The 26352-nt window shown below is 37.7% G+C and overlaps 1 protein-coding gene across 1 annotated transcript in view; it reads left to right on the top strand.

The window, feature by feature from the left end:
- FBXL13 (F-box and leucine rich repeat protein 13) overlaps window positions 1–26352 on the top strand; it is a 64308-nt gene that overhangs the window by 30438 nt on the left and 7518 nt on the right. The window contains 9 exon segments of the mRNA XM_074540204.1: window positions 5211–5298; window positions 5926–6047; window positions 6202–6364; window positions 7466–7536; window positions 15898–15968; window positions 16240–16325; window positions 19880–20057; window positions 23735–23819; window positions 23822–23894. Of these exon segments, the coding sequence (XP_074396305.1) occupies window positions 5211–5298; window positions 5926–6047; window positions 6202–6364; window positions 7466–7536; window positions 15898–15968; window positions 16240–16325; window positions 19880–20057; window positions 23735–23819; window positions 23822–23894 (937 nt within the window).

The raw sequence follows: 26352 nt of genomic DNA, 5'->3' as shown, positions 1-26352 counted from the left end.
GAAGCCTACATGTAGACTTCACCAGTTTTCAACATCTGTTTTCCCTCTGCTCCAGCTTCATTGGGAGAATTCTCATTTTGGCAAATTCTGGCTTCTTCAATCATATCAAGGAAAGAAAAAGGGGCCATCACTTGGGGAGCACATCTGAGCTATGCTCTTTATTTATTGAAGGAGAGAATGATTGTTTACATTTCCTGAATACAAACTTGTGTAACTAAAGGATACTGTAAGTTACAAATGCTCTGTTATTTATTTTAGGAAAATGCTAATTCAGGAATATGTTAATATAAGTGCTTTTTTTTTGGACAGTGGAAAACTAAAAGAAAAATAACATGTGGAGTCGAGCCATCAATGTAATGTGCCAAACATCTGAAAGGATGTCACAATTCATTTTATGATTCTTGACAGGATGAAAAAAAGATAGTCCCATGTACCCCAGAGAGTACTTCCTCTATTCTAAATGTTGATTTTCAAATTTCTACCCTCAGTGTATTGCCAATTCTGGAATCACAAAAGTGTTTCTTAAAAATCCTTTCAGTGCTGCAGACAGAGTCCTGCCTTGAAAGATGGATTCCACAAATCCAATCAGTTCTGGGAGAAAGACAGAATTGTAAAGTAGTGTATGTGTAGCAAAAAAGCCAAACCTGAATAAAAACCCTGTGTACCCCTATTCTTCAGAATAAGAAACTATAGAAAGGTGAAATTAAATGAACTTTGATATTCTTATAAGCATTTCATAATTTCACTGCAATTATTTTCTAAATCCCTGGGGACAGATCTTTAGCTGTGGTTTGCTCCATGTTTCTTTTTTGTTGTACTTTCATTTCAGATCCTAGTATACTATTATGCAATCAAGAAAAAAGCCCAAGACAGTAATTTACATATTAGACTGAAAACTCCTACAGACAATTAATTGTATTTTACTTCTTTACCTAATTTTATTTACATTTATATTTTATTTTTGCATTAACTTCTGATCTGTATATGCAAGAACAATAAGACATTTATAGAATGATTTTACTGAGTCATGCAGAAAAAGTGTGTTTTGCAGAATTTTGTGGGACCTAAGATTCAATAACCTCAATATTCTTCCTCACAATTGATTTGGTAGATGAGGTTTAAGTGGGATTTTACTCATCTGGGTTGAGGAATACAGTATTAAACTCCATATGTATCCTAGCATTGATTCTCAGGCCAATCTGTTCACTCTTGAGGCAATCTATTAAACACAGAAATTCCAAGTGAGCTGAGAAAGCAATTATTTTACTAAAACGTGCAAGAAATCTCACATTTCTGTACCTTATCTTCGAGAGTGCCTGAAGTTTCATAGAGAATCCACAGGGAACATAGGAAAGAAATTTAATATTTTATTGTTCTAAAAATAAAGGAAAGAGACATACATATGATTGCAGTAAGATTTAAATGTTAATTAATTTTATTTAATCTTACCTGAATGCATATTTCACACTGGAACTTTCTCAACCTGATGCCTGAGATCCATTGTCCATTTTTAAGTAAAAAACCAGTTCAAATGAAAAAGAAATTAGAAGCAATCTGTGCAGTGATATTATTATTAACTGCTTCCCTATAATTTGGCTTGGCTTGCATGGAGGAAAGCACTAGATTTCTGCTGTTTCTGGTATCAAATGTCTATGTTAAGCAAACAGTGGTTTTCCAGATAGAAATTAAAAGCCCTTTAGACTGCATTTAAAATTATGCAATCCTTACTGAATTCCAGAAAAAGTCATGCTATGTCTGTCAGGATTGCTGAGTTTGATCTAATTACCTGCTACCTACCATCTCTCCTTTTGAAAATGGGAATTTCACTTTATTTTAGGCATCTAAGATAAGGTACTGAGTATAAAATTAACTTAATATATCTATATAGAAATTAGAGAGTGGGAGAGGTCTCCAGAGGTGATTCAGACCTGTCTTGGGATCTTTGTTTCTCTTTGCTAGACAGAGATCCCAGGATTCATATTTTTCTGTTGTTGTGCTGCTTAAGAGCCAGCAACCAAGAGGCCTGTTGCAGAGTTAGGTAAACTCTTGCTTTAATGACTTGGTCATGCCATGTTAAAGCAACTGGTGCTTCTTGACCAGCAGAAAGTACAGATTTCCCAATTCATCCCTCAGATATTTACCATTAAGTTACTCCCTTTCATAGATACTGAATATTTTGGGGTGAGGAAACAAGACAGAATTATGTCTCATTGCATATACCAATAGTGAGTACAAAACTGGAATCTGGAAAACTGAGTTTCATATTCTGTCCTGACAATTAGCACACATCTTTCCCTACTGACATTTATCTTCTGATGATCACTACCCAGTAGAAAAGAGGACTGATTGCCTTTGCCACAGTAGCCCTACACTGTACCTTGTTCTTTTGCAATCATTTGGGGTGGGCAAACCCAATCTATCCATGCTGATGGTGAGGTCTGCAGTACTATCTGCAGATCCTCACTGATGTATTGCCCACATCAACCACATTCCCAAAAGCCACAGTGTCCTTTCGTCCAACAGACACATCTCAGTTGGACATGGTATGAGAGCCTGGAGTGCACCAACAGGCTGTACATGCTCTGACCAACTTGTGGTTATGAGATGGTTCTTTCTTTATAATTCCTCTCTGCCACCTCCCCTGCAGCCTCAGAACAAGACTCTGCTCTTTTTCCTTCTTCATCTGCCTCTTAGAGTATATCTGTTCCTGGAGAAGCCTGATCCAGGATAACACAGCTACACCACATCAGACCCCACCTTGACCACAGCCAGCTGTCAGAGGGATGGGACTTGATGGGATTTATATTACCATGCATGACCAGTAAAATGTTTCCTCCATTTATTTTGATAGTAGGTTTTCATTCTGTCATTTTGCAGGCTGTTACAGACCCACTGTAGAAAAGCAAATATGCTACACTTGTCCTGAACTCAAAACACAACAGATTATTTGCATCCACAGTGCTAAAAGTGCCAGTGTGTGTTATGAGCCACACCATATTGTCTGTATGCCTGTCTGTCTGTCTGTGAGATCTGCACAAACACTTTAAGTCTAAGAATACATTTGACAGACACAAAGTCAGTTTCCCTCTGGGCTGGTATCCCTTTGCACAAAGAAAAATGTCCTTTAAGAAAAGATATTTAACATCAAAGTATTTAAAACAATTGACAAAGAATCTGTTTTAAAGGCCACTTCAGCCTGAAAATAAAGAGCAAGCCAACCTGGGCATAAGTTAAAAGACGAGGCATTATACCAGAAAAGAAAAGACAGTCTGCCTTGATTATAACTTAAAGACATTCACTCCATTAAAAACACCTCATGTGCAAAAGGAACCCAAATGCTTAATTTTCAGAAAGAGGAGCCAGAAACCCAAGGTGTGAATCTCCTCACTCAATGTAAGATAGTAAAGCAGGCTTCATTCCAGTTTCCACTGATAAGTAGTAGTGGGGACCAGTCATGTGCTACTAATGCTAGAGACTAGAAGTGCAAGAACTGGGAGCATGTCCTCATAAAGTCATGATGATTAAAGTTTTATCCATATGGCACAGTTTAAATTAAAGTTTATCCATATGTCCACAATTAAAGTTTTATCCATATGATAAAACAATCCACCAATGTCCTGTTGGATTGTTACCATGCTGAGGTGGGATGGGTGACCAGCTGCTGCTCAGTTTCTGGCTTGCTTTTCTGTGACCATCTCCTGTCAGCTAGTGGTGTCAGACAACATTCATATCCTGAGCAAAGCCTGTGCCTCCCGCTGCTGCTCCCAGCCTGAGCAAAGCCTGTGCCTTACACTGCTGCTCCCAGCCTGAGCAAAGCCTGTGCCTTACACTGCTGCTCCCAGCCTGAGCAAAGCCTGTGCCTCCCACTGCTGCTCCCAGCCTGAGCAAAGCCTGTGCCTCCCACTGCTGCTCCCAGCCTGAGCAAAGCCTGTGCCTTCTGCTGCTGCTCCCACCCTGAGCAAAGCCTGTGCCTTACACTGCTCCCAGCCTGAGCAAAGCCTGTGCCTTCCACTGCTGCTCCCAGCCTGAGCAAAGCTGTGCCTTCCACTGCTGCTTCCACACTGAGCAAAGCCTGTGCCTTCCACTGCTGCTCCCCTCAGGCAAGGTAGCCAAGCACCTCAGGCTTCTGCTGCAGCTGGAGAGGTGGGGCACAGCAAAAATCTCTCTCAGTCTATTTATATAACAAGATTCCTTCTTTGGATTCTTCTCTCCACAGGCCTTATTTGGTACCCAGGAGGACATGCCAGACTACCTTTTTTTTTTTTCTGTGGATGTTTTGCAAATGAATTCCTGGGGCTGTAGTCTGAGCTGCACAGGGTTACTATAAAATCATATAATCATTAACATTGGAAAAGATCTCTAAGATCCCCAAATTCAACCATCAACTGTTATATTACACTTCAAAATCCTGGAAAACAGTGAGATCTCTACATGCAAATATCAGGGGGACTTCATGGGGAGGAATTGTTCACATCTATGCTTTCTGCAGTAGCTGAAAAGAAACTGTCATTTGCACAGCATTTATATGTGAAAAGAAACACTTTGTATGCCCAAGACTGAATGGACATCTATTGAATTTAAGCAGTTAAAGAATTGTCTCCCTGGAGTGATAAAAGGAATAAAGTGAATTGACAGATACATCAGTCCATTTGTGATGTCATTGAATATTGCACTGTTGGAGTAGGCAGAGCTGTTGTTGTGGTCCTGCATGAAGGATTCTGTAGAAGAGCTCAATATCATTGTGACTGCAGAGGACCTTTCCTTGTACCCTCTCTGAATCTAACACACATTTTACTGTGGATCTGGAAAGAAATAATGAAGATACTTTATTACATTCAGAACTTGCTTCAAAGTGAATTTCAACATCTACCATAGGTACGTAAATCGTAAGGTTGGGCAAACAAAGGCAGAATAATGAGACAGTAACATTCATTGCCACTTCCATAAATAGTTCAGCTGTACAAAATGTTGACCCTGACTCTTGCTTGGTTAGAAGACACATTTTTTAACAAATCCCTTAGATTATGTTTAAATTTCAGAGCAATATGTATCTGTTTTTCTTCTAGTGAGATAAATGCATTTCTTGTTTTAGTGAGCATCCATGTGCCTAGGTAAGATGTTAAAGCATTGAGAAGATCTCAAGCTTTTCCTGTACTGTTTTTGTTAGGCTTGCTAAGACATAAACATTTAATTTCTTGTGTAAATTTGAGCTGATGTCTCCAAAAATACTGCCAATGGCTGCAATTGGATTCAAGATTTGCTAATCAGCAAAATGTTAACTCTTACAGACAGATGTATTTAAGTTAGAAACTGAAAATAAACTGTACTTTTTGAGAAAATTTATGATGTTGGAACTGAGTTATCCTCTCAAATGACTTCAAAGAAGTAAGAATCAATTCAAGAGGAGAAGTTCTAAGCAAAAGATATTTTAATATTGTTGAATTTGCTTATAAATCTTGCTCAACTTGCATTCACTGTCAGAAAACTTCAATTGTCTTGTCTTCTTTTTTCATTGGTATGTTTGAATTATGGTCTTCCAGTTTATAAACAAGAGCATTTCATTTCTTTCAGTGGTTAAGCAGCTATAACATGTGGGAACAGCATTCTGCTACTGATTTTGCCCATCAAAAAAGAACTTCCAGGCTTCTGCAAAAGTGATTGTTCACTATATCACTGAGTCTGGTGTCTGCCATACTTCATGTCTCCAAGTACTTGCTTCTTTTCCTTGTGTTTCCAAATATAATAACCATATGGAGAATTCCAGTGGTTTATGTGACACTCACTCTCTGGAAGCTACTGTTACATGGATTATAACTATTTGTTTGAAATTGTAACTTTTTGATATTATATGGAGAATATTTGCTGATCTTTTTTCCCTACATGACAGCATGAACATATGAATGTTTAATTTCACCTTTTTTCTTCAAAAGCTCTGGTTGAAAAATGTCAACAGGTAATGTCTGTTGTCTTTCTTGACTCTCCAAAACTTTCTGACACAACTTTTAAAGTCCTTGCAGAATGTAAACCTTTGAAGGTCAGCATTGAAGGTTAGTATAATGATAAAAAAATTATTAGGATTATGTATTTTTGCAATTCATTCAGATAATTTGAAACTACTCTTTCAACTGATTTCAGTGGGTATTTGGATCATGCTCTTAATGTATGCCAGATGTGTAACTTGCATCTTAAATATTTCAACAGGGAATAACCAAAATGCTGATTTAAGTTTCAAGCTGATGAGTAAATGCTGCCCCTACATGAGACACATTCATGTGGCTGACTGCCAGTGGATTACAGAGGCTGGTGCTAAGATGATTTCACTATTGAAGCATATTCTTGTACTGAATATGGCAGACTGCACAAGGTACTAGATCACATCAGATTTCTGTAATTGTTGCAAAGGGATTGTTCTAAAGTTAATTTTACTTTTAATAAGTCCTGTTAACACATCCTTCAGTTTTAAAAATAAATTCTTAGAATCAAATTATAGATACCTTAATATTTTGAAAAATATTTTATACATATAGTTTTGTTCCTGTATGTTTTCAAAATTTCATTCTTTGTTACTCCAGTTCAAGCAAAAAAAATTAACTGTTGATGTAGTGTCACTTAATAGCCATGGCATATTATAGTGCTGGAATGTGGCTATGAAGAAGAATATGATAACCAAAGACAATTTTCACAATTCCATTGTCACAATTCTCTTGAAACTTGGATATTAATTTTGTTAATATTGAAGTAATACTTTATTACTGTCTAATACTAAGAAATAAATAAAATTGACAATTTTTTACAATTATCAAGAAAACATGGTAATGAATAAAGAGAAATAATATATTTTCTAGAAGCAAAGACAAATGGAAGGAGTTCCAAAGCTGGACATTTGATCCCTATTTTGTCGTACAGTGTTAGAGTCAAAGGTGAGAGAGAACGGGGAAGGCAAAGTTTATAAACATTTTAAAATTAAAAGACCTATAAAATAGTACAAAGAAGTTGGAATTGCTTTTGTACCTAAAGTTTCTGACACTCTGGGTAGTTTTAGGGATTCTGCTTTAAAGTGTAACAAAAGCTTTTTTTGTGCCTGTTGGCATATAAAAATCTGATAATATTGCCTGGAGGAGCAAGTGAAAAGTGCTGGAGCAGTAATACCACATTATCCTGTTGGTGGTTTAGCTGGTGGGCAGATGGGAGAGCTGCCTGCATTTTCTGGTTTAACATTTAGCAGGCAGGGTTTTCCAGTCTGTCAGCCAGATCATGGGCTGTGAGTGTGCTTGCACGTGTCTATTGCTTCTGCTGCTAAAGAATGGCTGGATTATCCTGACAAAATTTTTTAAGCACTAGTAAGAGTATTGTAGAAATCCACTCATTTTATTGCTTTTCCAGGCACTTTCAAATGTGTCAGCATTAGCAAAGTAACAGATTTTAACACATTTAAACTCACTGGTGTGTTGACCCTGGGCTCCAGGTACCCACCAAAGCTGCTCTACCACTTCAGTGGACAGGACAAAGAAAATACAGCAGAGTTTGTGGGTCAAGGTAAGGACAGGGAGAGATCAGTCACCTGCTACTGCCACAGGTAAACCAGACTTGACCCAGATGAAGAAATTAATTTATTGCCAATCAAATCAGAGTAGGGCAATGAGAAATAAAACCAATCTTAAAACACCTTCACCCCACCCCTTCCTACTTCCTGGGCTGAGCTTCACCCTTGGATTCTGTGTCCCCTCCCCTTAGTGGCCCAGGGAGATGGGGAATGGGAATTTCAAATCTACCAAATCAGAATTCCTAAATTATAGGAAATCACTACATGTGAATACTGAAGAAAGAAAATTAATAGATCATGATTTTTAGAATTAGGAGATGTGAATAAAAACATCTAAAAATGGACACAGGCAATGTAGTGGCTCATGTCCCTGGCACATAATTCCAGTTTAGGAATGATGGCGTTCTTGTCCTCATGTATGATAAAGCAGTGTATGCTTGTGTTGTCACATAGTTGATCAGCTGTGTATCCATGCCTTGACTATTTAAAAAGTTATAATGTGGCCATTTCAGCTCTCAATCTCAGTGTGGTTACAGAATATTAACCTTTCAAATTCAGTTGACTTTGTTGCCAGGCTCAGCATTCTTTATGGACTGCAGCTGTATATACTGCTATTACTACACACCGCAACAATGGACTTTATCATAGTTTGCTATCCTGAAGTTGCATTTCTTAAATTTATCTGTCCTCTTGAATGAAAACCAACTGCACTGTGAAATAACACCCAAACTGTCACAGTGGCTGAATTATTGCAGGGTGACTTTATGAATTCTAGCTTCTACTGTATTTTGTGGTCACACAATGAGGCCCTGTTCAGGTTATCAGTTCATTAGTAGCACTGGGACTTTGAGATTTGCAGTGATTCTTTGTGCTGCAACAAACTATACAAGCCAAAATATGATTCTAACCTACAGAATTCTGGGATTAAGTTTTTATTCATCAGGGAACACAAAAGAAATTCTGGGAATGCATTGAAAAGCTAATTGTACAGTAATGTTAAACATACCAGAGATCTGAACTGTATTGAAGCATCTGTAGTTTTGAAAGACCTGTAGTCAGGTCTACAAATCTCTCAATTTGGCTGAAAGCTTTTCTATCTACTTCATTTTTATAATCTCTGTATGAAAGTTAGCTCTGTGCAAAATATGCAACTGATTAAGTGAAACACTCTGAGGAAGGACTCAGGTTAACTCTTCATGCAGGGTACAGAACTGCTATTGCACACAAATGCTGCTGGTGACTTTTGATGCTGCTGTGCTAGAAGATAATTTTTCCTTAAAGGTATTTCAGTTTCTTAAATTAAAAAAAATATATTAGTACAAATGAAATGTTTAAACAGGTTCTGATTCCTTCTAGATTTGTTTCCAAGCTCTGCCATTTGGAGTGGTGATCATTTCTGAGTGCTGGAACTAATGGAAATTCTCATTATTACCAACAGACTTTTTTACAGAAAGCTCAGTTTTTCAGCCATTCCAAAGAGCAGCATCTTTCTAATTAAGCAATTAATTATTCTGACTCTTTTGGGGGTTTAAAGGTCTAGTTTAAAAATGCCATCATTAATTTTTGCTTACCTTCAATGTTGGCTGATGAATACAAATTGCATATTGACTTGTACAGATTAGGAAAAGTAGTGATTATAAATATTGGCTGCATTTATCTTTTGGGATCAGTGATGGAGTGTAAGTGTAAAGCATTTATTTGTACAAGGTTCTTCAGGAGTTGAGCTAAGAGAGCTGAGTGTTCGCTCCAACAGGGGCACTGCTCTCCATTGTGGTCTAGAAAACAATTGCCAATGAAAGAATTACTAACAAGGTATCTTCAATATGTCAAGCTGCTAAAACTGGAAAGAAAAAAGAGCACTGAGGGGAGTCAGGTTAAACATTGGCAGGTCCTGCCTTGTGAAAGATGTTACTTTTACTTTTGGGATAAACTCTTTGAACTAAACACAGAAATCTGAGAGTCCTTGTCAAGAAAACTTTCCATAGAGACTACTCAGTCACTGTCCAGATACAATTCTGACTAAGAACTTCATTATTTGGCTGTAACACAAAGTTAGTGCAAAAAAAATTAGAATGTGAAAAAAAAATTATAATGCCTGTATCTTTTATGGACGCCAGAAAGTGAAAAAAACTTACACTAAATAAAGAGGGTTAGGGAATCCAAGAAGACTTCACTTAATGTGCTCATTAAAAATATCACAAAATTATATCTGAATGAAATTTATGCTGCCTTGAATTTAGTCCCACAGTGTTACAACAAAAATGTTTTTTTCTCTTTGCTTGCCACAGCAAGCCTTTTAAAATGCTGTGTTTCTTCTTACTCTAGTTTTCACATAGCACAACCCATGACCTTGGCAACAAACCAAGCTTTTTTTGCTTACACTGTGTTGCTAAGACTTGCAGTTTTCTCTCTCCCACAAGACAAATAAATTGAGCATTTTAATTTTTGTAATTTCTAAGAGTTATAGTAGGAAAGAAACTGTGGTTTTAGTTGTTTGCTGTATTTAGGCATGTAAAATTCATGCACATATAAAATAAATACATTAAATATTAAATACGTTTCCTAGTGTTAAAACTTTACTTGATAAAAGGAAACCTATCAGTCTCCTTTATAACAAGCTACTATTTGTATACTTTGGGTTTATATTATACATTTTATTAGCATGTAGAAGAAGTCATACTGTGATCTCTGTCAGCTTAGGTTAAGTGTTGGTTTGAAATTGCAACAGAGAGCACAGTGTTTCATGTACAGTAATCAACACCCATATGCTGTGTTAAATGAAGAAAAATTGTAAAGCTCATGTGCTTTCCAGCAGGCTATGCTGTGGATCTCTCTTGCTTTTCCTGTCTTGCTGTTTAGTGTTATAAACTTAGAAGGTGCAACTTAGATTTGCACTACAAAAGAGAATTTTCCTTTCTGATTTTTCAAATGACAGCAGAATCCTTCTGCCCTTCAAAGCAGAGCAGAATTTCTTGCAGTAGGGACTGACACATACTTAAGGGAACATAGTGGAGAAAAGATACAATAGAGCCATATTTTCTGATATATTTGTGTCTCAGGTATGACTTACTTAATCAAAATGGAAGTTTTTCCCTCAGTGTTGATGCCTTTCTCTTCTGTTGCTTTTTCAAACACAGATATTAAAAGTCTTATGTTTAGAGGAGTTTATTAGACTTAACCTGAGCCTACTTCTCAACTGAAAATTGGAAACTGAATAAAAGTAATCACTGCATATGTTCAGATTTTGATATTGCATAGGAAGTTGTACATTTTGCATGAAAAAATCTGCCTAGGGAAACTTGTGAATACTAGGTATAAAAAGGGAATTAATTCATGTCATGTTTAAGTTGCATGTTGCTTAAGCATCTTGCTAAATAAGACCATTCATTAACAAAACCAAATATGCAATGAAAAGGAAGTGAACTTCAAGCATATGAGGAATTGGTGGTACAATGCAGTTTCTGTACTTTTTTCATTAGGGCTTTGACTATATTGCTCTTACTCTCAGAAAATACATAGCATTAAATTAAAACTCCACACAATTACATTTTAAATACTAATTTTTTCACTCCTTAATTTTAGCATTTATCCTTTTACATTTCAGAAAATATTTCCTTTATTCAAAATTTTTTTGAACAACACACTTTTTAAGTCTCAATAATGTTTTTTTATCGTAGAAGGACATCTGGTTTTGTCATTCTTGAAGTACTCGACATTAGTTTCTTAAAATTATAGAAAACTTTAAAGAATCTTAGAAATGAAAATATTTGAGACATTTCTTTAAAAAGATAAAGCAACAATGCAATGACAGAGCAAAGATTTTGAGTTCTTTGAAAGAAAAATAGTTTAAAATCCTTGTGAAGATTCTCTTTTTTTTAGCTATGCTTCCATCCCTCATTGTTTTGCTTCATGTTTTGCTCCTCTAAACTCATTGCAATAGGGACTATATTGTTTTAAATTGTGAGTATGGTGAATGTGTCCTTGGATGCAGAAATAACATTACAAACATTTTAGATAAAACTCTAAAATTATTTACAATATATGCAAGGGATATGAGCTTCTAGTACAGAGACGGCAACGTCAGCACTTAGGACCAAAATCTGTCTTGGGAAAGTAGAGTCACTGGAACTGCTTCCATGGGTTAGAGAAGCAGTTCTAGTCACAAATTTTATTCTTACACTCTCCATATGTTTGTTAAAATGTCTTGATTTCTCCCCAGTGTCTACATGACAAGGTTCTGGCAGCTTTGCTCCCAGGGTGATTTTGAGAGCCTGCAGCTGCCCCTCTTCCCTCCTTCCAGCACAAGCTGCTGATGCACATGGCCTGGACCACCCATATTCCTGGGACATTAGAAAAGTAATATGGTATAAAAGTATTAGGACATTTGAAGAAAAGGTCTTTAATCAAACAGGATTTAGACAGAAAAACATAGCAAGGAATAATAAAATAAGCTTACTTGACTCCTGAGTTACATAAAGCATCCAGGAACAAAACCAGCCCTGACATAGGCTGAGGCAAGCTAAATGGAGAAGCTTAATGTCAGGGGTGAGTTATATGCAGTGTAATAATGGGAAAGAAAAAAATAGCCTGAAACATAAAAAATAGGTGCAATACTTTTAAAATGGGAACAACTCTGAATCACTTCTGAAATCAAGGATAAAAGGATGTACAAAGTACACAGAGAAATATTCTCTGCTTCTCTACTTTCTTCTGCAGTGACTGTCATTTCATCAGTTGGTGGTGATTGGGATGGGGCTGTGGCTGAGCCCCATCCCCAGTGGGCACAGCTGTGAGCAGCAGGTGAGCAGCACTGACAGCAATGAGCCAGGGAGTGCCCAGGGGCCCTGACCAACACCAAAGGGAACAGAGGGCACACAGGTGTAAAGCCTGTAAGATGAGGAATAGAAAAAGGTTGGGCTAAAGAATGAGAAAAGCAGGTGCTTGAAGCCTTCTGAAAAGGTGTTGCACTGCATGGGCTGATGCTTGAAGCTTTCTGATATTGTATAGTGATGCTCTGTGTGTTGTGGCTGCCTCAACTGCAGCATGTGCTGTGACACTCTCATGCATGAAGTTTTCTGCTGTAATTATTTAAGGCCCCATTCTCTCTTCTGGATGAGTTGCTGGTGTGTGCTGTTTAAAGCTGGGCATGCTTTGCTTTGCAATCACGGGGTACTCCAGAGCAGAGGTTGTATGAATGAGTAAGCACTTAGCTCCATTTTCACTTCTTATGTGTTAATGGTCTTTAAATCCTGACTGGTCCTGAAGGCCAGGCTTCAACACGAATATTTACTAGTATTCTAATAATAAGTTTCTAAATAGGGGAAGAAAACCCTGCCCAAACAAAAATGGCATTTTGATTTTCCACAATAATCTAGAGGAATTTTTTAGCACTCTTAGCACTCTTTTAGCACTCTTAGTGGGATTCTGCATCTGCAGTGACTTGAACCCATACTCTGGCTTTGCTTTTTAGTCTGTTAGAAAATTAGGCCATTAGGACTGAGGAATAGCCTTGTAACAGTTAAGAAAAATATATCATTGGGTCTAATAGATATAACCAGCTACAGACTGCAAATGAATTGGTTGCATTTGATTTCCAAAGGAAAGGATGTGACAAATCCCACACATTCCCTAGGCAGGGAAAAGAAAAAGTTAAAGTATATTTAAGTGGGCTCCAAATTCCAACTTGTTTAGGAGACAGGAGAAAGAGAGCATTTAATCTGGAGACTCAGAAACTTAATGCTACAAAAAATAGGAAATACTAAAACAGAGTCATTGTGATCAATGCCAGATGTGCCAGCACCTGGAGTCCCAGAGCAAATCAGCTGCAATTAAAAGTACTCAGCAATGTGGAAAATCAGGCTTGATGTTGCTACAGGATATTTTGTCACAATGGAATCCCTGTCATCTGGATTGTCTCAAGAAACACTGGCAATCATAGCTTGTAAACTATGACCTGGCCTAACCACAGATGGTGTTAGGTATGGAAACTGAATTTTATGGCATGTGTTATACAGGGGGATTTCTACACTGCAAGAGAAAAATGTCCCTGCAGTTCCTGAAAACAGGTCTGGCCCACCATCATATTAGCTCAGGTATTAGAAACAATACAGCTACATTTGCTTACCCGTTTCCCAGCGGTTTTTACTACGTGAATCTCAACTTTGTCCTGACACATATGAATTTTTAATAGCAAAATGAATCTGCATGGTAGGAATTGCTTTTTTCTCTTCTAGTGTTCAGTCCAGGACACTGGTGCCTGACTGTGGCTAATCTGTGCAAAAAATCTGAGCATTTTAGAGGATAAATTAAGTAATTGAATAGTAAAATGCTCAGGCATAGATGGTGGGAGACACCTCTTAAGAGCTGTCCAAGGCCTGGAGTCACATTGGAGTCATCTGTTTGGTTTGGAGTATGAACAGGAAGAAACATCTGTATATCTGTGGAACAAAGATACATTGCAGATGCTGACCTTGAAGGTTGCAGAGATATGTGGACAGAAATCTCAGAAGAAGTTGGAAATATCCTAGCACACAGTTGTTGTTAGAGAGAGACAATACATTCATTGTAGTCTGCAGTAGAAAGGCAGAGACTTTCAGCATGAGAATATAAATAATGAGGAGTTATTCCTTGCTACGTCATAGCCTCAGGTGGCTTTTGTCTCTAGCAAGTGAGGACCCTCACCAACTGGTACAGTCAATAGTCATTTTCTTACCCACAGAAACCATGGTGAAATAATAATGAATGAGTTTCTGCAAATGTCTGTAGGCCTTATGGTATAAAATAACTGAAAAAGAACAAAAATGTAAAAATTACGTGAAAAAAATAGCTGTTACAGAGGATCAAGAAGCTTTAAATTGTTTTCAAAATAGAAATGACAATATGCTATAGAAGAGATGCTGGACAAAGTCTTCCCTTTCTCCACAGCGATGGAATATGCATCCAAGATAATACAGGAGTAATTTATTGACGCTAAAGGAGAAATAGGAGAGCTTTTGGAGAGTGGATGATCTTAGTCTGTGTGTTGCCCAGTATTTGTTTTGCCAGAGTCTGTTTCTAGGAGTTACAATATGATAGCTCCAATCATATTTTCCATAAATATGAGGAGATTTAGTATAGAAGATGAAATTTTTCAGAAATATGTCAATATCCTGAATGGAGATCCCTGACATTTATCAGAGAATAAATCAGGAAGTCTAATAAAAATAGTGCTAATTGATGCCTTTGTATGTATGCTAGACACAAAAATAATAGTTTAAAAATTAATATAGATTAAGCTTTCTGCATAAATATTGTTTGAAGTGGTTTCTTTTTGGAAAAATGAAACTTTCATAGTTTTATATGTAATGTCCTAATGACATTCCTTTTTTAATGAATGTCCCAATGACATTCCTTGTCATTCAAGTCTTCACTCTTTTTCTTAAATCTATAATTGTTAACAAAATGCCTCAATGCATTGATTTTCATTTATAAAAATAGATTTTTTGTGATTTAATGTCACTTTAGTAATATAAAATGATTATAAATTAACTTTGAACTGATAGCAGCATTAATTGTCATGTAGCAAAAAATATTTATTATATTCTTTAGTATTTCATTAGCAATTGCATTAAAGTGGTGCCACTTTTAAGTAAAGAAAAATCCAAGAACAAATTATGTCCTTGAGATCACACCTATCAGACCTCGAGTCTGCTGTAAGAAATTCAAGTTCTGGCATAAAGCCATTTTAGGTTTAAGCACAAAACTATTTTATTGTCTTGAATAGGAGTACTCTGGTCCACAAAAATTTGAAATCTGTGGATTTTCACGAAGCTGTTGAAAGTAGTTTTCACCAGACAACTGCGTCTGCTGAGAAAAATGCAAAGTTTTGTGTTTTCATAAGTAGCCAGGATTGGAAACTTCTTTCATTGTTCCATTTTTTGTATCTATCCAGCTTGTGAGATTTCAAGAATCTGCAAAATTTGAACTCCAGCACTCTTCCAGCATTATCATTACAGTGTCCACATCTGGGTTCCAGACACTATCTGCATGTGCCTGTTTTTTCAGGATGATACTTCCTCTCTGCCTACAATTAGACAGTGCTGTTCACAGCCTAATTGTAGATTACTTATTAACCACATGGAATAAAGGGATAATGTTTTTTTCCAGTAAAGTTTTGTTTATTGATATGAACTACAGAGATATTCTGCTGTGATTATAAAAATGAGTTTTACAAAATCAACATTTAATTTTTCTTTAATTTAGAGCACTTAGGATCAGAACATTGCCCAGTTTCCTGGTGTAGAGGCAGTAAAAATCACCAAGTATCTTTAGATCCTTTTGCAGCCCTAATGAAAGTTCTTATTTTCTTGAATAAGGGGGCTGTTCGTACACTTTTGAGTGTGACAGCACCATTTCAAATTGTCTTGAAGTCATAAAGCCCTTAATGGTAAGGCAGTAATTTTAAGACATTTGGTCTTAGCAAGTAGTATTTTGTTCTTCCAACAAAAAACCCAAATAAACCAAACCAAACAAACAACACAACTCCTCCCCAAAAAAATTTTGCGAAAAGTTCTTCCACCCCAAATTGTGGAGATACGTAAATGTGTTTTGGTGGAAGTACTTCACATCAATTACCTTTCTTCAGTTTCTTTGTTTCTTAAGAGGTAGGAAAACCAATTTTTTCCCCTTTCTCTATTAATTTTTCTGGATTTTTTTAGGGTTTGAGAGCTTTTGGATGCCATGGAAAAATATTGGAACTTTCTATATCACAATGCAAAAAAACTTCAGTGACAATGGGATTCAGGTAAAAACTTTGCTTTTTTCTTGGTGTTCCCTGGAAGCCCCCCTAGTTCATTAAATTAACCATATCCAAAATTGATCTTTTGTTCTGCATGACATTCTTCATTCTTCATAACACCATTCTACATCAAAAATTCCCCCCTTTCATTCCTACAATGCCATATGCCTGAGATCTGTTCAATTTTGGCTTGAAAAGGGTAAAGAGGGGGCAGTTTTTTGCTGTTAACTTCCATGCAGAACCTAGTGGGCAAGAAATCAACTTGGTTTGAAAATTCAGTATGAAGAGGAAATTACTGTTTACAAAATGTAAGGTTAAACTGTGAAATTCCTCATCCTTATCACAGGTTGCTTGAAGTTTACCAAAATCCTTTTGGAGATTTGACAAACTCAATATGATTGCATAGATTTACTTTGTTTTTGTATTTTACTTTGTATTTCCAAACAGTACGAGAAAGAAACACTAGAGGGTAATGTTACAGTAGTAGAAAGAACATCTATCTTGTTAGGAATTGACATCCAAATAAGAGCACTTGTTTTTGTAACTGAGAATAATTCCTAACTATATATAACAGAAAAGCTTAAATAATAGATTTTTAATGGTATCAATTACAATTTAATGGTATCAATCAACAGTTGCAGATCATAAAGCTGCAGGTTCAGCCAATGCCATCACATAATCCCAGTCCTCAGCTTCTACATTTTTTCCATTACAAATCTTCAACATCCACCATTTTATAGCCATATATTGTAAAAATGAGTCAGTTGTTGTACCACAAGAGCTACATCTGGATTGAATCTTGTTGCTCAATGTGCATGTCAGGCCATTTGCTTCTCTAGGAATAATTCTGACTTGTCTTTCATGAATGTTCTGGGTAAAGTTCCATGTTTTTACCAATGACCAAGTATGTGCATCTTGTGTAACTCATGGAAAGTCGTGTGGTGCCAGTGCTGCTGCTCTCAGAGGAGAATATTCACTTCTGTGTTGTGCCATGCTCATGGCCAAGAAGCTATTTCAGGTGTCTCATTACACAGAAGAAATAAAAAAAAAAGATTGTTAAAAAGAAGTGTTTCTGCTTTCCCTGGGTGCCAAATGAATTTGAACTTTTTTGAGGAAAAAAGCAGCAGCAGGGAGCACATGTGGGAGTTGCAGAAGCCCTGTTTTCATGGATCTAGAGAAGGCAGGAGAAAGAAGAGGAGATACAGAGTAAGTCAAAACAAAATGACCAGTCATTTTTGGAAATTGAATCCAAGGATATGATTTTATGGAAAATCTGCAGAGGGTAATTCCATTGTAATCCCATGGCCTGTTCCTAGGTACTATAACAGAATGTAAACACTTATGAGATCCCATATTTTGAAAACAGGATCCTTGTTCATTCATAACTCAGATGATGCTCACTTAATGAACAGCAATTTGACCTTTTCATTGATGTTTGTGTGTCCTCAGGCCTTATTTATGCAGAATTTAAATTGTGCAATTAAATTGGAAAATTATGTTTTCTTCATATGACATTTGACTTTTTATAGTGATTAAACGTCTTGCAAACATAATTTATCCTCACAACCTCATCTGTTATTTTCTCTATAGATATATAACCAGGGTTACAGAGATGAAGTGAGCAAACAGAGCTCCATCTCTTTTGATTGCAAATATAATTTGAATGTTATTTGCAAAAGCTTGTAGGGGTAGTCCTAAAGTTAAGAGTAAATTCCGAACCTAACTTTGAAGGATATTTTAAATAAGTATGTAGAAAAGCTATGCTAGTGAAAACAAGATAAACATATCTAAAAGGCATTGAAATCTTGGCTTCAGCCTGTGTTACATACCCTAGCTGAGAATGTAGCGATTAAGTCATCACATTTGAGGCCTAATTCTGAAAGGATTGCAGTTTCTTTTGCACATGGATGAAAAACATTTAGTTGCTGGGTGTAGAATGTTTCTGTATTACAGGTGAAAATCAGCCCATAAATCCAAAATTGAAATAGGAAGGGTAGAGAAGCCAATTAATAGAGATTCTGAATTTTCCACTTTAACCAATCCTAGATTCAAACACTGACACTTCCAATATTTTGTAAAATAAAACAAGGACCCAAAGCTGAGAAAAACTGCCTTGATATAGCTGTACCAGTAGGCAAAAAGAGAACGAAATCAGAGTGAAGATATAGACAAAAATCTTAAAAGTACACTCTATGAAACAAATTTCAGATCTGATAAGTTTCTTTGCATCTATTTAGGTAACACTTATGAAAATCACACAGAAATACATAATCTTTTGTCATAGTAAAAATAATATTTTCTAGTGATCAACCCAGTGTTATTGTGTGAGTTCCTATGTAACATAAGGAAAAATTAGCTGTGTGTTAGTACTGATTACTGCAGAGGTAATTTTGTCAGAATATATATAAATATATAATATTTGTGCATAAAAATTGCATGCATTTTTGTGTTCGCTCACACATTTTATTTATCCATGTGGTGCTTAGTCTTTTTACCTCAGGACTAATTCTTGAAAGCTTTGAAAAGCTTCATGCAACCAGTGGTTTTTATTCAATCCACTATGTGTTCTTCCTTGTTCTCCCTGTAGAGGTAGAATTGCTGTTCCAGTAAATGACAAATTACTCTGGCCTTGGGCCAGGATTAGCAGGCTGGAGCCCAGCTCAGTGACACATTGAAGGCTTCTCACCAGGGTTTTAGGCTGGGCATGACAGAAGAGGAGAGATTCTGACTGAAGCTAAACCTCTGGTAGAGCTGCAGGCTGTCCTGTGATCCTTATGTTATGGAAGAGAAGAAATGTGATTTTAGGCAACTCTTTTCAAGAGGTTTCCAGAGAAGGTTTCAGTAGACTATCTAACTTCTCTTTGTACGCCTAGAAGTGATGTTTTTCAGGCTTGGAAAAGAATCAGGCTGAAAAGTAAAAAAAGTTTCAGAGTGCAAAGGAGAAGAGTGTATTTTAAGAATCCAAGTGACCTTTCACAGGAGTTCCATTATTATTTTCCAAGACTGTCTGCTTTACAGAATACATGAAAAAGCCAGTATTTGAGTTATAAAGGTGCTGGAGTTGGAGTCATATTATCTGCAAATGTTTATTCATTCTGAAAACTAGGATAGAAATTGTAGTCAACCAATATCACAGTTAACTGGCCTGAGCTCCACAGAGCAAATCAGAGCCCAGAACTCTTGAGTGACAGTCCTGAGGTTCTTACCCATTCCCTTCCAAAAAAATTAATGTGATTTATTCAGATACAGCTTTCTGTTCATTTAAAAGAGAAGGAGTTGTTATGCACAAAACTGGGCATTTGCAGAGAGCAGTAGAATGTATTTATCTGGGCCTGGTTCTCTAAGCACAACATTTTACCTTCTGGGTTGTGCTCAATTTAAAGAACCCAAATTCAACATGGTTTAATACTTACCGTGGAACTTACATAAATGTTAGTCTAATAAACCCACAGTATAATATATAAACAATTGAAAATAGCCCCTTAATGCATTTCTTCTTTTTCTAGAATTCAATGGCAGAATGACTTCACTTCTAATGAAAGGTACCTGGAGAACTGAAGTGTGGGAAGTGGATCAAAGGATTGGTGTACAAGCATTGTAATTGAGTTCTGCAAGGGCACAGAATTCCTGGAACACTGCCTTGTCTCTTACCGCCCTCAGCTGACAGATGAAGCTGTGAAAACAATGGCATTTCACTGCCACAGACTGACATGTCTCAACACAGGAGGCTGCCCAAAGGTGTGCACAAGAAATAGGGTGACAGTTCTGGCATTGCTATTGTAAAGAATTACTTACTATTTCATCCAGAGATTTGACCTGCTGGCATCATTCAGCTGCTTTTCTGGGAGTTTTGAGACTTGGCTCTTGGGAGTATTTGGTATTCTTCTAATGTTGCAGTTACAGTTTAAAGGTGTCCACATTGTATCAGGTAAAAGTTTTTCTGTCCAGGAGTTACTGTCTAAACAAGGGTGAAGAGACAAGAGCTTTCACATTATATATCACTTCCTGCAAATGCTCTCCCAGGTTCTGGTGTTTTGGGTGCCTTGGAAGGATTGTGGCTTTGTTTTAATTAATCTTGATATTTTAATGGGGGTTTTTTTCCAGTTCTTTTTCTGAACCCAGGTAAAGCATAAACTAGGGCATTAGAACTTAATACCTGTGTCTTAACACGGCAAGGCAGTGACTACTTGGAAATAAAAGAGGTGCCTAAAAGCTGAAGCACTCAGGGTTGAAATTAAATTATTTAGATTAAGATTCATCCGTAGTGAAACTCAGTTCCTCTTTACCATGAACTTCTATTACAGCATTTTTGCTTCTTGTATTTTCTGTATAATTTCTTTTTGACTGAAGCCTGACATCCCAATTATCTTTTTGCTGCCTCTGAATGTGTGTTCCCTTTTGAAATTCTGCTGTTATGAAAGTTATATCCCTTCCTTGTACTTTCTGAATTAATGGCTGTGGCTTTTGAGCATTTAATTACTTGTGTGGTTTTAATTTTTTTAGCAAAACAAAATTCTTGGTTCATTTTGAAAATAAGCATACGAACACAATTTTTTAAATGCTGATTTCATTTTTTGTTTAAATTTCATGGGAAGAGTTATAATGTTGCTTCTGTCACTATCACATGGCAATGAACAAGTTTATTACTACTTTTGGAAATGTTCATCCTGCACTATCCTTTAAAATGTTGCCACAATGAACCAGTTTTCTCATTTTTTCCCCATTGAAATGCCCATGTCCTATTTCCTTCCACAATAAGTCTGCAGCCATCACTGGTCCCTGCTTCCTCCCCACCAACACCCATCTCCACAACCCCTGACTATTCTTCCAGTCCTCCACACATCTCTTCATTCCCTGCAGTGGCTGAACATGGCTCCTGCACAACTAATTTGAGATTATTTGGCCTAAATTTAGATATTCTCTGATCAAGTTGTTTGCCTTCCAAACATACAAAATTTTCTCAGCCTCCAGGCCAAAACTCACTGGCTGTGTTTCAGATCTGAGAGACCACTCTCTATCTTAAACTATCCCTTGTTTTATATTACTGTACACCATTAATTATTATTTACATGGGTCCTAATCTCCTGTGTTCTTTGGGTTTAGATAGGTATTCAGCTATTTTTCCACAATGACATGGTAATAGAAGTTGTGCAGAGGTCTTCCCAAAGCAGTTGAAGTATGTAGTGCTGCCATCAGTCCTGTCTGCCATGCTTGCCTGACACAACATACCAACACAGGAAAACAAAATAAACCAAACACCATAAAATGTCAGTAAATACATTTAGGCTGGAATCTGGGAGATTTTTTGGTTATCACAGCAGGGAATTATGAAAGAGCTTTCTGGGAAGGGAGATGGGGCAAACTGCTAAGGAATGTTAGTATGGCTCTTGGTAAGGGAATGGACTGGTCACATTTTGCAGTTCCTGCAAATGGGAAAAATGAGTCAACTCAGTGACCCAGTCATCCCCTTCCAACACTTTGTTCCTAGGTGCTATCTTTTCTTTAAACACTTATAAAGCCAATCTGTTAAATGCTAATACCCTACTATTTTCAGAAGAGAACATTGAGACTCTTCCACATAAACCTACCCATAAGTTTACAAGTCTTTGTTTGACTTGAATCCAGCTTGCAGCTCCATAAAATGAGATGGGTACACCTGTGCATATTAAAGCTAATGGGTCTTACAAATCCTTTGGCAAACTCTAGTGTAAATTGAGGGTATCCAGCTGCTAAGTAAAGAAATATTTTCCACTCAGAAACTGTTTAAAAATGGTCAGGAGATGAAAGTCAGAATGAGCCTGTTCCAAAGGATATATGTTAATGTGTCCTGCAACATCAGGTATCTTATTTTTAAGAAAAAGAAATTTAAAATTAATATAGAAATATTAATATACAATATTGAAATATTAAATTAATATAGAAATATATGTACATTAAGGATATTTTGAATGTGCTATGCATGTTACTCTAAAATTAGAAGAGTTTGTAACTTTAATCCTATATTCTGAGGCAAATCAATCGTCTTTCAACAAACTCCAGTGACTTCAGTGGAGGTGCTGTGAGTCTCCATGCCATGGCTCTGTATGCCTTGGGCAGGTACAAGTCATTTTTCAAATGCTGATTGTATAATACATTCAGCAGTTCTGTTCTGAGCCTTATTCAGGGAATGAGCCTGATTCAAGGGTAATTCTTATTTCACAGGAAAAAAATGAAGTTGCTGTGGGAAATATTCTACACATGAAAAAATACAGCAAGAGATGAAAATAAATCTCTGGTTAAATGAATTGGCCTTTTAAATAGCTAAGTTCTGAAGCTATAATAGAATGAACAATCAATTCTGTCATTCAGTCCTTTAAAGGGAATAGGATCCAGTGTATGACAAATGTAGATTTTTCTAAATGCATCTGATACCAGTTACTGGCTTCAGAGTCAGCAACTTTTTTAAAAATAAGAATATGAATCTCCTTAAAAATATTTTCATCCATTTATTAATCTATTGCAGATCTTAATACTAAGCATATAAATAGATCTGGAATAAGCAAAGCACATGCACTTTGCTCCATATACCAGGAGGTCTGTCACAGTGTGCTAACTTTTTGTTCCACAACCCCAGGCTCCATCTTTATCTTGCTGCCTTGTCTCTTATAGAGTCTCATGAGATTGGCTGTTTGGTACAAGTGAAATCCTCATCTCTCTTTCTACCACCTCACTCCAGTGATTTAATGAAATGTCTTCAACAGGTTTTTACTATTGCTCCCTCTTGATTTTTGGTCCTGAATGAACAAGGTAATTAAAGTATGTGTATAATGTATTCTTGACTGTTCCTACTGAGGTCAGTGGAGCAGTTATTAGCTTTCATGGTTGCTTATGTACCTTGAAGACTGTGTATCAGGTTTTTTTCAAATGCAGCTTCCAGCATTAATGGCAATGAGTATCAGTTCCTGAAAAATGGACTTATGAGGTGAAACTAAGGACCTGTGCTTCAGAGCTAAAAAAACCAACCACACATTAAAATATCTTGGTGTGAGACACTCATTTGTAACAGAGAACTAAGTATAAAAAGTCATACAAGTGCATCCTAATAATTTAGAGAGAGCAATTCAATAGCACAAATACTAAAGGCTGCATGCACATATATGGGTGGGAAAGTTAGACCATTCTCAGTAGGTGAAAAAACCCCACAATATTTAAAACTAGACTGCAAACACAGTTAACTAATATCTAATATTAGAAAGTGACAGTTTCTGTGGAGCCTCTTGCAGAGATTCAGAATTCTGCTGTGCCAGAAACCTTACTTCAATTTTAAAACATACTTTTTCTACCAATGAGACACTAAAGTTGCACTCTAGGAATTCTTTTTTTTTATCTATTCAATAATCTTTTAAATTCTGCATGTTTTGTTGGTTCATTTACAGATGATTGATACACATATCCAATACTTGGCTGCAGCCTGCCATTATCTCCCCTTGGACATCTCAGGTTGCATTCACCTTACTGACAATACCTGAGATATCTTTGGAAAGGCTGTGAGCAACTCCAGATTCTCATGACACTGGACTGTAGAAAAATTACCAAGAAAATAATTCCTAATCTTACTTCAGAGGAGGTTGTAAATCCCAAAACATGAGGTTCTTTTCTTCACTGGCATCACAGTGCCATGCTAGGTATCTGGCTTAACCGAGTCAAGCTATGGTACTGTGACCACCTTCCCAGGTTGGTTTTTACTGACCAGCCTCTAAGAACCTTCTCTTAAAGTTCAGTCTGATCCTCCCCTGACACAGCTTGTGCCTCATCACTGGTCAGCCCTTCCCCCTCAGCCTTCCCTTCTCCAGGATGAACAAGCCAAGTGACATAAACTGCTCCTTGTAGTTCTTGCGCTCAAGATATTTCACCATCTTGGTCACCTTTCTCTGGATGGTCCCTAATAGTTTAATGTCTTTCTTACATTGTGGTGCCCCAAACTGCCCCCAGCACTGGAGGTGAGGCTGCCCCAGTGCAGAGCAGAGCAGGACAGTCCCCTCCACTGCCCAGCTGGTGCTGCTGTGCCTGATGTCACCAGGAACAGGTGGCCCTCCTGGCTGCCAGGGCACTGCTGGCTCCTGTTCAACTTTCCATAGAACCAGAGTCCTAGATCCCTTTCTTCAGGGCTTTTTCTCCAGCCTTTCATCTCCCAGGGGTTATGTATAACCAAGTTTACCCCATCCCAGGTAAGAATTGAGTGTTTGCTCTTGTTTAGTTTCATGCAGCTGGCATGAGTCCAGCTCTTCAGTCTGTCCTGATCTCTCTGTAGCTCCTTTCTACCCTGCAGGGAATCTTGTTTAGTATCATTGGCACACTTTGCATTTAATTCCTGCATCCAGATCATTTATAAAAACATTACAAATTGAGCACTGGTGTCTGGCCACTAACCTGATATAACCTCATTTACTGTAACCCCTTGAGCCCAACCTGTGAGCCAGTTGCTTAACCAGGGTATTATGGACTTGCTGGACAGTTTATCCAGGATACTTTTGGAGACAGGATCAAAAGCTCTGCTAAAATCCAAACCCACCATATCTACTGGCCTACTTTGGTCAGCTAGGTGGATGACCTTGTCATAAAAGAAAATAAAGTTGGTTAAGCAGGACTTCCCCCTCTGTGAAGCTATGCTGGCTGTGCCCAGTGACTGCATTGTCTCTCAAATATTTCTCAGTTACTCTCAGAATAAGTTTCTCTATAATTTCACCAGGCACTGAAGTGAGATTGGAAGGCCTGTAATTGCTGAAGCCTTCCTTCTTTACCCTTAAAAACTGGGAGAACTAAGTTGAGTCTTGTGAGTCTCAAAAGATGTGGATTCAATTCCCACCACCCTTCCATGGGGATTAAGAGTATTACAGACCAGGCCCTGTGTACCCAGAACAGCCCAGTGGCCAGACATGCTCAGGGCCTGAAACTGGAAAGGAACTGAAGTTTAGACATGGTTGATCTATCTGAATAGATAACTTAATAAAACATTATGAGAGTAAGAAATATAAAATCCCATCCTATATAGACAGTCTATACTAGGAGAGCTCTAACAGTACTTTAACAGTTCCTCTGTAAGTACTGTACTTCCTGCTGAGCCATTCCAGGGTTTAATAGCTGCTTTAGAGACCACAAGACCAATACACATACTTAATAACACAAAAGGTATTTCCAGTGTGCTTCACACTTTCCAAATCCTCCTCTACTATTTCCCTGTCTTACCACAAACAATTCTGCTGTCACAGGTCTTATTTTCTTCACTTCTCTCAGATGTAGTTTTCTCAATGTCATCTCAGAACTCTCTCCTTAAAATCTCTACTTCTAATTAAACACTTGTTAGATACATGTGGTGGTTTGACCAGGAAGAAGTGGGAATTCTGGGAAGCTGTGGTCAAACCAATGAAGGTTTTGGGTTTGAGACTGGCACCTGGTGTAGCCAGTGGGGTTTGGACACACCTCCGAGAATACACAGGGGTTAAAAAGCAGGGCACTGCCCTTGGCACTCTCTCTTGGGACGTCGCGGCGAAGAGGTCAGATCACCCTCCCCTGTCCAGTCGCTGCTGCTGGGCGGGGGAGGGGCAGCCACGTGGTAGGCCCTGGGCCTGGACAGAGATGGGAGGTGAGGGGGCTTCGAGGATGGAAGGGTGGAAGATCCCAGGGAGTCAGCCCTCGGGCAGCCATTCCCCCCCCCAGGAGAGAGAGAGAGAGAGAGAGAGCCGGCGACACCGAATGTGATAGCAGCCGGCCCAGGAGGAGAAGGGGGGAGGAAGAGTGCCCGGCCAGAGCGGCAGCGTGTGGGCAGCGTGTGTGGGAGTGCCGCTCCGGGACAGACAGAGACTGAAAGTTTTAACCCCTTTCTTTCATGATTGGGGCCTTGCAAAAATGCTAATCCTCCTCGAAGCTGAATAAGAAGAGAGATGAGAGATGAGATGAGACAAGGACCTGGCCCGAAGAACGTGGAGATGATTGAATGGGGAGAGATGATTTGGAGTGGCCTTTTGGCTGGACTTTTCTTGTGGCCATGGACTCA

This window comes from Zonotrichia albicollis, chromosome 4, assembly GCF_047830755.1.
Source record: "Zonotrichia albicollis isolate bZonAlb1 chromosome 4, bZonAlb1.hap1, whole genome shotgun sequence".
NCBI lineage: Eukaryota > Metazoa > Chordata > Aves > Passeriformes > Passerellidae > Zonotrichia > Zonotrichia albicollis.
This window is presented reverse-complemented; position numbering and strand designations above follow the sequence as displayed.